Here is a 12,299-nt window from a genome sequence, read left to right as displayed (position 1 = left end):
GAACAGAAACAGTTTTGCTGTTCCTTTAGTGCTGGGGGAGCAAATAAAACATATTGCTGTTATACACATGTGCAAGAGAGGGGAGTTTCGCTGCAGTTCACTCCCACTGGTTCTCATAGCACAGAAGAGCTAGTTTATGCTGGTCATCTTTACTCCAATGCAAAAAAGCACCGGAGCTAGAGTGCTTCCAACCTTAACAGAGACACTAAAATGCACCACAGGGCAATTAAAGAACCTCCATCATCAAATGCATAATTTAAAACTGTGTAGGCAGCACTCACCTCTCCACAAGCTGCCACACTGCAGACTGCCCTGGGAGCCCTTGCTGCTGCTCTGGGGCCACAAACTCAGCCGGGTAAAGTCACCACGTGCCTGGCAGATGTCCTCAGCAGCTGCCACACAGGCAGCACCACAGAGGCAAGGAAGGATCCATAGGGCCCGGGCCCTCTGCCAGCTGGTACTACCAGCAAGGGGCTCCTCTACAGCCCCAAGGAGGCTGTACAGCATTACACAGGCTCCAACCCTGAGCTCTCCTCCAGATATGCACCTTCAGGCATCTTGTAGGTGCTATGCTTTGCACACTAACTCTGAACCAAACAGAAGCAGCAGTACCTGTGCAGCTACTCCTGAGAAAAGTCAGGAGCCATAGGACACATCCTGTCCTCTAGAAACCATTTGTTCCTGCTATGAATGCACTCCCAGGTGCAGTGAATGAGGAGCAGGGGCTGGTGCAGGTGGGCTGGGAGCTGCTCACAGCTGCTGGGGCTGCTGCTGCCCAGCTGTGCCCAGGCCTGACGGGTCAGCATGTGGAACATGAGCCTTTGCAATTTGGCACACAAATCTCAGCAAAAAGTGCTGTAATTAATTACCTTTGGTTTGAAATGCTGTGGGGCTGCTGATAGGGGGGAAACTGATGGGGAACATGGTGCAGGCACTGCTACCCCTCTCTGCACTCATTGAAGCTTGCAGCATAGCCAGGGAGGCTGCTAAGAATGCAGGAAATGCCTGAGCAAGGAAGATAATGGAGAGTTCAGAAAACAAGCACAACTGCCTCTAGAGACTCAAAAACCCCCCCAATCAAAAGTACATGCCCTCACTATGGTAATTTTCCCTTTTCTGGTAAGTATAGGGCACACTGTATGTTAGGCAAAAGAAAGCTGGATTTTCACACTGGCCAGGGAAACAATCCTAGTGACAAGAGATCCTGTCACACCACATATGACAGAGGATGCAGAAATGGTGTTAAAAATAGCTCCTCATTGTGCTCCTTGGCTGCTCTGTACAGTTCTGCTTCAACTCTGCAGTCTGAAAGCTTGTGCTTCCTTGCTGTTCTTTTGAAGATGAGATTCACAATGCCATACAGGTGACAGGATGGAGAATGAACCACAAAAATGGGTGCAAAACTCATGGGGGCCAGGCTGACATCCTGAAGACTAAAACGTATAAACTTCCAGAGTGGCTCCTGGCCTGCAGGAATGGCTGCTGTCTGTGATCCTGTCACATATGTCTGTTCTGACCTGAAAGGATCTCCCATCTCCATCACCTCTGGTTGTTCATTCCTTTGCTGCAGTAGCCAAGAAAATAATACTCATTGCCGCCTGTTGCAGTAGTGTCACTGCCAGGTGACACACTACTAGGGGCGTCACTCCTGGGAGGTTTGTCTTTGTGTAAGTCCATAGTAACGTCACTTTCTTTTGCAGCAGATGACAGGACAGCAGAAGCTTCTTTGATCTCTCTCTAGTACTGTGGTTGCCATAGGTTTTGTAATAGTTCTCAGATTTTGTAGTAGTGAACACGTCTAAAACACAGACCAACTACAGACACACGTACCCTCAGGATACAGAACAACCATTTCAGACAGGTCAGAGGCAGTCCTCTGGTGATCTCGTTCCTGCTCAGCAGATACCTGGCCCAGACTGGGGTCCACGGTGCAGGACACTGCCTGGGGTGCCGGGATATTTGCTTTACAGAACATCTGAGTTCAGTTTACAGTGACCCTGGAAGTGTAAATCCCAACTGCACTGATACACAACAGACAGAAATCTGAGGAAACAACCTGAATTGTTTACAAATGGAACAACAATATCACACTGCTCCACTGATAACACTTCAGTTACAAACCAACAGCAACAAAACTGCTAGCCAGAAGTTCTAGAGGGTAATTTAAAACCACCTTGTTGATCTTATAAGCACATATTCAACACATAGAAAAGCACACCAAAGCAACTGTAATGTATAAAATAGTTTATTACTATAATAAATAAAATTAAACTTTTTTTTTACAAATATTATTTGTGCTTGTTTAAAAATGTTGACTAGGGATATCATTAATGTAGGTGGCTGCATTTGTAACAGAAACATTCCCAGACAGTGTGCATACATACATACACACACTGTTTATCTACTGGCAGCTGCTTTGCTGACCACAAAAATAGTATCTACTCGTTTTCTTTTTCTAGTCATGCTTCATTGAACAAAGTGACAAATGCAAAGAAAAAAGAACCAAGAGTATTTGGTGGATTTCTGAAAGGATAAAAGCAAGTGAAGTACATTGAAAAGCGCCAAAGCAACTGCATTAGCTGCATATCAATCAAGTGTCCATGCAGTGGTGGCTAAATATTGGAACGCAGACAGGTCTCCAACAGATGTACAAATATTGATTTTATGTAGGTACGATAATATAACACATTCATTAGAAAACTTGGTATTTCTTTATATAGCAGTTCATCCTGATACAAGATTATTGAACTTCTTTCATCTACAGCTAAAATGATTCTTTTTCTATGTTAGTGGTCACAGATTTATTGGGAAGAAGAAAAAAAAACCATGAGCCTTTCAGAACAGTTAGTGAAAACCTCAAACTGTTTTGTTAACATTAGGCATTTAGATCCAGTTACAGAGGTGTTCTGGGATTACACATCAAATATGTTTACAAAACACTCAACAATCAGCTTGAAACAAATTACAGTTGCAGGTAAATTCACATTAGCTTTGTTGAACTGTAAAAAAACATCTTTGAAACCAACACTTTTGCAGTATGATCGGTTGGCTCCCTGATGTACAAAAGTGTTTGGACAATAGCTGTGTCTCTTTACTTTATGAGGGGAGAGGGCTATTGGAGTAATTAATTTTCCTAATAAGAAGGCAATAAGTGGAGAAAGAAATGTGATTACCAGCAAGTGATTTCCATTAGATTTAGAAAGCTAATCAAAGTGCTTCATCTTTAGGCAACACTGTAAATACTACAGAACATTAGGAAGGAAGGAGAATGGAATCACAGTTTGAATTATATCACTTATGAAAGGGTCTTAAGGCTAAATGCTGGATATATCTTATTGCAAAAAAAGCTATATTTTTATTTAATTGAATCAATGCTTGCCACAACAATGTGGTCAAAACTATGTCAGATTGGAGGATACAGTATTCTACTGTGCCTCACCTCAAATTTCTGGAGGTTCTCCTGCATGGGACTCTCTCTAAAATGTTTGTCTTAATGAATCATAAGTGCAGCTAACAAACTTTGTTATTGCCAATACACCTACAGGAGACTACGTGGAAATGAAGAATTAGGTAGAAGATGCTTTTTACCACCTAACACCAGGACAGGAAAGCAGAGGTGCAGCAACCATGTGTTATGCTGCCCATGAGAAGAAGGATAGGCTCAGCACCTTTGAGACAGCCCCTGGCACCAGGAAAAATAACTCCATTTATTCCATCATCTCTCTTGCAGAAGCCATGAGAAACGCTACCAGGGCATCTTGGCTTCAAAGATACTGTGAGCAAAAAATACTGGCTTATGAGCCTTATCCCCACCAACTAGGATACAGTGTTTTTCCAATTTCATGTGGATTTCTCTTCCTGACTATCATGACCCTTGTCAGATCTTCTCTTAGTCACACTATTTACTAGACTCACAGTATGAAGTTGAGGCCAACTAGAAAATTCAAAAATCATGGCCTTAAAAGTTCAACAGTTTACTAACAAGACACTAACTAGGACATTCTGTGGATGTCTACTGGGAAGGTTTAAGCTCCCTTCTTGAACTGGAATCATTAAATGAGGAATGTGCTTTTACTTAACAGAAATGCAATCCATAGACTCACTATACATTGATATTATATATATGTGTGTATGTACACGCATCTGCACAAGCGTAATCATACACGCTGTTTACATAGTAAAGACAAATTATGTACTAAATTTTTTCACAGATTGGTTAAGAGTGATTGAAAATATATCACCAGATAGTCGCAGTAAATATCTTGTTCAGTTCATTAAAGGGAAGTACTGTAGAAACAGAACATCACCTTCCAAGCTGTTAAACAGGGTGTTCGCTGGGATTCAGGGCAGCACTGTGAAAGAGATGTAAAGCAAGAATGGTGTTTTTAAAAGTATGCATATAATACCAGACAGAAGTAAATGTATCTGAACATGGCAGGGGTGAGGGCTGCGTTTTGCTTTTTTAATCCTTTTTTTTTTGTGCTGTGTATTCGTATTCTTTCTCACCATTCAAACATGCACTTTCAGAAAGTTCTCATTTTACCAAATCATAACCCAGGCTCTTTTTCTCAACTACCTTCTTTTGACTGAAATTTAATTACACCATATATCAAAATGGAACACATCATCTCTTTTGGAATGGTGCAGGTTATTTAGCAGGTTGTTAAATGGTAGAAGCACTGTGCCAGAACACAGTTAAAACTGAGGCTTTGGGTTTTTTTCTTATAGTATGTACAAGCATTTGCTTGTGAAGGGGCAGATTCTTATGTTCAGAGATCCTTCATTTCTAAGCTGGAATGTAATTTAGGTGAAAAGGCTTAACCACCATGTACAGAGAAACAAGAGAAAAAGAAAAGACTGACAAATAAAATGGAAGAACAAGTAACAATTATAGTGGGTACACGTGCTGTCCAGCCACAGGCATCTGAGTGTAAGGCTCAGTGGAGAAAGACAGACTTGTAACACAGGTGCTTTCAGCCACTCTTTAAAGGAAAAGTGTCGCATCAGCGGTGCCCGGGCACCACAGCACAGGTCCAAACTAGTCTAAGGTTCAAAGGAATGACTAGTCCCAAAGTGGGCATGGATTTGTTCATTTTTTTTAACCACTCAGTAGCCCAGGGAATCCAAAGATTCCTAGATAGCTCATCCTAGATAGCATTTATTTTCAAATTCTCTTGCAACAAATACAAGTTACTGAAAGATGATGCACGCTCCTACCACTAGTTCTAGTGCCTGACAGTTCATAAAAATGGGCCTAATCTCGGTAACAGCTGTACAAATCTGAGTGACATTGACCACTCTCAGGGCTGACATGGAGCAGACACCCTGAAGGTGTCATTGTAAGGAACAGTTTCTCTGCAGTTTCATGACCACAACAAAATTAAATTTGGCCTTTATCTTCAAAGACATTAAATTTTCAGTGGAATTCAGAAGTGTGTTACAATTTTTAGAGTCTTTACAAATGGATAATAAATGACTTTATAGGCCATTGTAAGAGTCTGAAAAAAGCCTTAGAAAAGGACTCGGTGCTGTGCCCACCCACTGTCACACGGGGTGTGCAGCAGTTCAGTATCATACTGAGCAGAAGGCTACACAAGGAGCACCCTCAGAAAATGGGCAGTTGTCTGCCTTTGTTCACAGGAGTGGATTATTATTATAATTATGGGACTCCTAGGGCTGGTCCTGCCAAGATTCCAGGCTGGGCAATAGGCAACACCAGAATAACCTTTAGCATATCCCTGAGGGCACACGAAAATATCACCGAGAAACATCAATTCAGTATCAGCAACAAAGGGCCAGGTAACCTGCAATTGCATATTTAACTCTACGTCCGCACTGCCATTCTGGAAATAGTAGGCACATACTTAGGAGGTTGTAAGTATTTCCTCCCTCGTCCACCTGGGATAAGCTAATGTCCATGTTTATCCAACTGCAGGTAAATGGGTGACACTTTCACAAAGGACTTGCTAAGACTTTCAGCCTTTTAAAAATTTTATGAAGCAAACCAAGCATCAAGAACATCAGGCTGGTGAGAAATTTGCCTGGATCAGAAAACTGACTCCAAGGCGGTCTCTAAAAACTTGCTGGAACTTCTGGAAATCAATTACAAATCCTTATATATCAGTACACCTGGGGTTTACTTAGGTGGAATTTACTGACAAAGGAGACTAAAAAAGAAAAAAATCATTCAACAGTTTCTAACTGAAACCATGGACGTATGGGTTTCTTACAGCAGCCATGCCATAGCTGTTGCAGGTAACTGCTACCACTTACAGTGATTAAAGCACCAAACACACAGCATGGCTTTGGTCAAAGAAAGACTTCCTCAGTGCTGCAAGTGTGCAATGCACAACTGTAAAAGACACCAGCTACCACTGGAAAAACCTAAACATGGAATCAAAAATTAATTAAGGAAATGGCATCTTAGTTTCAGAGCAACTCACCTCCCTATTGCCTTTTGTTGTGGAAGAGAAAAAGGTAACCTACAGATTTGATCCTGAGAGTTGTTTCTCAGAAACGTTTCAGTCCTTGGATAAGAATTCACAGTCTGTGGGCACTTCCATATTGAGCCAAGGTGTAAGACCCTTGAAAGTCAATCCTAAACCATCTGCTTCTGGACTTGTAAATGGTGGTGCTGCACTTGGAATAATCAGCATCTTTGAGAGCAAGGGCAGTTACTGCAGGAACAGGTATAAATACACTGACCACATGACCTGAGCTGGTAGCTTTGCACAGCATGGCCTCACCACTGTGCCAGTCAACAGTGGACCTCACACTTCCCCAGGGATGTCTGACACAGTTCTGCATTGCACCGTGCAAGCACCAGGCCAGCAGAAATCCTTTAAAGTGGTCGTTTTCCTTGCCTCTTCCGTACACAAACAAAATCTTCCCCCCAAAAAATCATGTGTTTCTTTGTAAATGATTTAGTACCATGGAAAAAGAATGAGCCTCAACACACACAGTGTTAAGACCTATTGCCATTAAAAATAAAACCCCATAAAAATGTGGCACCATACTTCTGAACTCTAATCTACTGTTAAGCAGTGAACATACCAGATCAGTGGAGTGAATACACTGTGAATATACACCTATATTCCAAGGTGAGAACCCAAGTCATGATATGCTACCCTATATGAATAATGAAGAGTAGTTTTGGTAAAGTGCTTCAATCATCCTCCAAAAAAAGTTATGAAAATATAAGTTTTGGAAACATCTCCTTCTTTAAGAAGCAGATCTCTTTGTTTCCTTGCTACAATAGCACTTGCATACAGTAAGCACTGTATTTCTACCTCTACTATCCATTTGCTTCCTAGCTAAATTAGATCAGGAACAATAGATCTGGATGTAGAGGAAAATGCCACAATCTAAAACTGTTAAAAATTCTGTGAAAGCCTTTGGCTACAATGAACGTTATCAAAACAGAAACTTCTGAACAATAATTTAACAAGAATTAAAAGAGCAGATTCTTAGCAAAACCAGGACATAAATGCCACAGCATATTTCCATCAGGAGGCAAATCTGCAGGACCTGTTAGTGATGTTCACAATACATTGTGCAGTAGGCTGCACTCAGGTACGCTGCACACCCAACTCTCTGGCCTCCAGCAAATGGAGTTAAAAGTAAAAGTAACAAATGTTGAAAAACATCTGAGACAGAAGTTATGTTTCTGAAAAATCAGTATCCTTGATCCAGTAAATGAGAGTGTGGAAGTTCCCATTTATTAACAGATCTGAAATACTGTGGCTATTTTTGAAGATGTTGCTAAATGTAATTGCTTTAGCAATATGTCAGTTTGCAATTAAAAAATACCTTTTTTTTTTGTCTTATTAGCCCTTCCTTTACCCAAAAGAAACTTCAGTACCGAATAGCACTCAACCTACTGACGTGGAATACGTCTGCTACTGCTCTTTGCATTATTACAGATATATGAAAATATACTGTGACATCAAACATGCTGTACTGGTGACTGAGAAAGTGACAGCAGCAGCAACAAAAAAAAACAAAAAACAAACAACCCACCAAATGCTGAAAATACAAGCACCCTGGAAAGTGCTTGTATAGGCAAAACCCGAGCGAAGGACGTAAGGCATGCTCCAAAAACCTCAGAGGTCACCTGGGGCTCACAGCAATGGCTGCTGCTGTCAGAATCCTTATTCCAGCATCCCGAGGGAGAGAGGGGGAGTCAGGGGGAATGGGCACCAAGGGATAAAATAAAAACTTCAGAAACTGTACCCTTGCTGTCAAAAAGGCTTCAAAGTCAGCTGCCATCTTGACATGAGGTTGCAATTCCTGTTACCATACCTTTTTAGACAGAGGGAACATGCTTAGTGAACTGGCCCCTCACTCATTTCCTAGAAAGGTTAAATGTAAAGTGTTAGGGGGCTGTTTCTTTGTTTATTGGTTTGTTTGTTTTTTAAAAGAAACACCTCAGCTAGCTCCAAACATGTCTTTTTCTGATTCTGGAGACTGGGGCCTTGATATTTCAAACAACTCCTGTGGCGACTGGGAGCTTCTTCTTGAGGTTAATATCCTAAGTATCTCAGCAAGCTGGTTTTCTATATTGGTCATTTTTGTGTTTAAAGCCTTGATGTCCTCTTTCAACTCATGTTTCACTTCTAGCATGGTGGCCTGAAGAGTCTGTTCTGGGATGGGATAAAAGGAGTGCTTGACCTCGGTGAGGACCGGACTGTGGTCCTGTGGGCTTCTCGTCTCCCCAGCGTTATCCAAGCGCAAGTCACTTTTTGTAATGCCACTATCACAAGAGTCTGTCTTCTTCAGGGTAGCTTCTCCCGAAGCTTTAGTTCTCTCTGGTAAAGTCTCCATGGACTCTGCTTTAGAGACCTTGTTCCAGTCTTCACCTTTCCCACAGGCTTCTTTGAATTTGGCCCAGCCTTTTCGTCGGGGGTAGTCCCCTGAGGCCTTACACCCTGCATGGTCCGATGTTGGGGCCTGCAGCTTTGCCTGGTCGGAGGTCCCAGAGGTTGAAGCGGGCTGGTACGACACAGGGGTCGCCGGACTCTCCCGTACAGTCACTACACTGGCTTTGACCACCGAGCGAGCAGAGGACTGCTCCCCTAAAGCATTGCCCTTTTCCACATCCAGGTCATCTGGATCTCGGCCCCTCTCTGCTGCAAGCCGCGCTTCCTTCTGCTGCCTGAACCTCTGGAACAGCCGGCGAACCGGGTGGTCTGGGGGTAAGATCAGGGGTGCTTCGTTTTTCCTCTTCATCCTCTCCTCCTCTTCACGTTTGACATCGCTGATTTTCCGGAACACAATCTACAGGGGGAAAGAGATTTCACTCTGTGATTAACTGTACATTTGTTAAGGGGGAAGACTTGGAGAAAGAATCATTTGAAAGAATCTGTTTTAACTGAGAAATGCACAACCTCTGCACATTTATAGCAACATTTTCAAATGTCTTATGTTGTGTGGAACTTGACTTATTTCATCATTTAAGAGCAGACACAATCTATCTTATAACACCGGAAAGAAAAAAAGAATAGATTTCTCCAGCTCTGAGAGGTTAGCAAGGCAGTGCCACTGTAAATATAATGATCCCAGGAAGCTCTATTTTGTGTTAAAAGTGACTTCTCATATTTGTTTTCCCAACTCCATAGTTTAGCACCAAGTTTCTAATAGTACAGAGCCATTCCCATCAGTCTCATCTCAGAGCTCACTCACTGCAAAAGATCTGATATAGCTTTAGTGCACCTTGGCCACTCGTGGTGTCAGTACAGCAGAGATTACTCTGGACCCTTCAATGGCAGTTTGCAAAGTGCTTCTTGCCCTCCCTTCCTTCCCACATTCTTCTAGAAGCAATGTGCAGTTCAGGGAGGAGGCAAAGCTCAAGCCAGTCCCACAGCCAAGAGCACCAGGACGATGGGGGATGGGCTTTGCAAGACATGGGGAAGCTGTTCATGGCTTGATTACCTCAGAAGCTTGAAGAGCTTCACATCTTGATTTATTTCTTTATTTCTATGCAAAAGGGAACATTTTTTGCACAACAAAACATTAATTTTCCATTTACCCTCCTAATTATATCTTCCTGAGCCTGTAGGCTAAGTGATCTCTGTAGGACCAGCCTCTGGGTCTCACAGTACTGATCAAAGCCTCACAGTGTACCAACCTGCAGCCAGTCAATGTTTCTTCCTTGTATGCAATGGCAATACATTCTCTTCAAAAACTCCTTGAATTTTACATTAGTATTGATATTTTCCAAGCAAACAAACCCTCCAGTGTGGCATTAAACAATAACCAGTAAGCAGACTTTGTCTGAAAATGAGAGGTCCCCTAAACTGAAGTTTTCAATAACAGAGTGTAGAAGATGCAGCCCCTAGCTTCTACTGAACACTGATACCTAATCTCTTTAGCTGCTTTTGGGAAAATCCACTCAAAGACCTTACAATCCATTGCAGAAATAACTTTCAGATTCAAATCATTATTAGGAAATGTGTAAATAAACCCATCCCTCTGCTGCAGACAGATTTAAATTAAGCTAGAGCTAATAAGCACTGCTTCACTGGCACACACAAAATGAATGTTTCTCCAGACTCCAATGCTTCTTAACAGTTTTGTAATTGTGAAGCAGGGAAAAAACTTCTTAACAGTGTATCTTTGGAAGGAAGAAGTTGTCAGACTTGGCAGCATTTCCCAAATACAAAAGAATAAAATTAGCAGGAAGGATATTTTATTTCCAAGCTGCAATTAGGAAACTAAATATGAGATAAGAATAAGAAAACAGGGTTCTTGACAGTGTTTTTATTTTTTCTCCCCTCAGGAAACTCAGTGTGCAGTGAGCTCAGTAGAAAGTGGACAAAAGCAGCGTAATCCTTACGAGTGAAAGAACAGCACTCTCGGGGAAGGGAGGTTCAACGCAATCCTGCAGGCTAACGGCTTCCCACACACTGGCAGTCTCCCACTTTACTTGACGGATGAGTGTCAGCCCAGCATTAGGGCAACTGCCCTGCACGCCCTGCTGGAGCCGAGTGATGCCAGGTGGGGTCTTGGGGGGTCACTCCAGCAGCATGCTGAGGCTGGCTCTGGAGGCACAAAGCCCCAGCAAACCAAGGCAGCTACAAGCCAAGTCAATTTGTCTCTGCAAAATTCTGTGTCCCCAAAATCTTTCCTCTCCTGGAGTTTGTATGCTTGGTCCTGGTGTGGACATCTACATCCTATGCCAGGTGCAGTTAACAGGGCTCACATCACTTTGTACATGAGCAGGTTGTCTCAGTCTGAGTTATGGATCAGGACTGTGTGCTTTCCTTAAATGCTCAGAAGGGATGTATGACGGGCTGGTGCAATTGTGACTCTCACAGGGCTGGCTCGACAGAGCTAGAGGCCAGGCTGCTTTGCCGAGTCTGTGTCTGGGCCAAGCCCTGCTCCACGCAGCCCATTCAGCACCTTGTGCACTGGGGCACTTCTCACTCTTTAATGACTGGCTTTTGTAATATAAATGGGTAAGTTATTTGACAGAACCTGCCTCTGCTCCAGCATCATGCAGATGAGAGAGCAATGAGCAAGTCTCAAGCAATCACTTATTAACAGACCCATACCACTGCACCTCAGGCAGCTGGTAGCATGATCCCCCTGTTGGAGTACATGATAAACAAATCTACCAGCAAACACAAAAAGGTGAGCACAGACAGACAAGCTGTTGGTAGCACTTATCCATCCACAGCTTCCACTGCTCTCCATGGCACTGCCTAGGTGAACCCACCCTATGGGCATCCCATACTGTGGATGCCAAGTACGCTCTGCCATGACGAGCTGCCATCAGCTTCCCTGCTGAGTGGTGATCAGCCTCAGGACCCTGAACATACCTTCTACTGCTTTGCCTTCAGGAGATCTGGCTGCAGCGGGAACAGGAATGTATATGGAGGGAGCATTACATAGCCTTTGCCATGGGTAACTGCTACCACACTAACGAGACCCCTGATTTCCATTTTCCACGTGAGGCCTTACACCAGCTGTGAGGGAAGTATACCACAGCAGCAACCTGCATGAATGCAGAAATGCAACCCTCAGGTCTCCCATCCTGCCTGACATCTTTGACAAGTATGCATTTATGTGACAAGCTGCACTCATGCAGTGCAAGTCAAACCTACGCACATTTGCCAGGGGACATCACCTCCAGCTTTTGGGTTGGCTCCTTTTAACTCCTAAGACAGTGGATAAATAGCTGCCAGAGAGCAAATTCTGTTTAGGGACCCCCGGCAAAGCTGTCATTTGTCTCCTTTTTTGCAAGTTCCCCGATGCCATATCTTCTTCAGACAGCTCCATATTTATGTATTAAGGAAAAA

The 12,299-nt window shown here is 43.0% G+C and overlaps 1 protein-coding gene across 3 annotated transcripts in view; it reads right to left on the bottom strand.

Annotated features, from left to right (window-relative positions):
• Positions 1-2,715: 2,715 nt before the first annotated feature.
• KCNH1 (potassium voltage-gated channel subfamily H member 1) overlaps positions 2,716-12,299 on the bottom strand; it is a 185,894-nt gene continuing 176,310 nt past the window's right edge. Inside the window, exons 11-12 of one of the 3 annotated variants that reach the window (XR_001874221.1) lie at positions 8,020-9,276; positions 2,716-4,352 (exon numbers count right to left, since the gene is read on the bottom strand). Coding sequence is in view for 1 of the 3 variants with exons in the window: in XM_017811781.1 (XP_017667270.1) it covers positions 8,428-9,276 (849 nt within the window). In the remaining 2 variants the exon portion in view is untranslated. Of the gene's footprint in view, positions 9,277-12,299 lie in introns of all 3 variants that reach the window. The other 2 variants (XR_001874222.1, XM_017811781.1) reach the window with 2 other exon arrangements.

This window comes from Lepidothrix coronata, unplaced genomic scaffold, assembly GCF_001604755.1.
Source record: "Lepidothrix coronata isolate B3197 unplaced genomic scaffold, Lepidothrix_coronata-1.0 Scaffold33, whole genome shotgun sequence".
Lineage (NCBI taxonomy): Eukaryota > Metazoa > Chordata > Aves > Passeriformes > Pipridae > Lepidothrix > Lepidothrix coronata.
The sequence above is the reverse complement of the archived record's forward strand: the minus strand, read 5'-3'. Positions and strand labels throughout refer to the sequence as shown.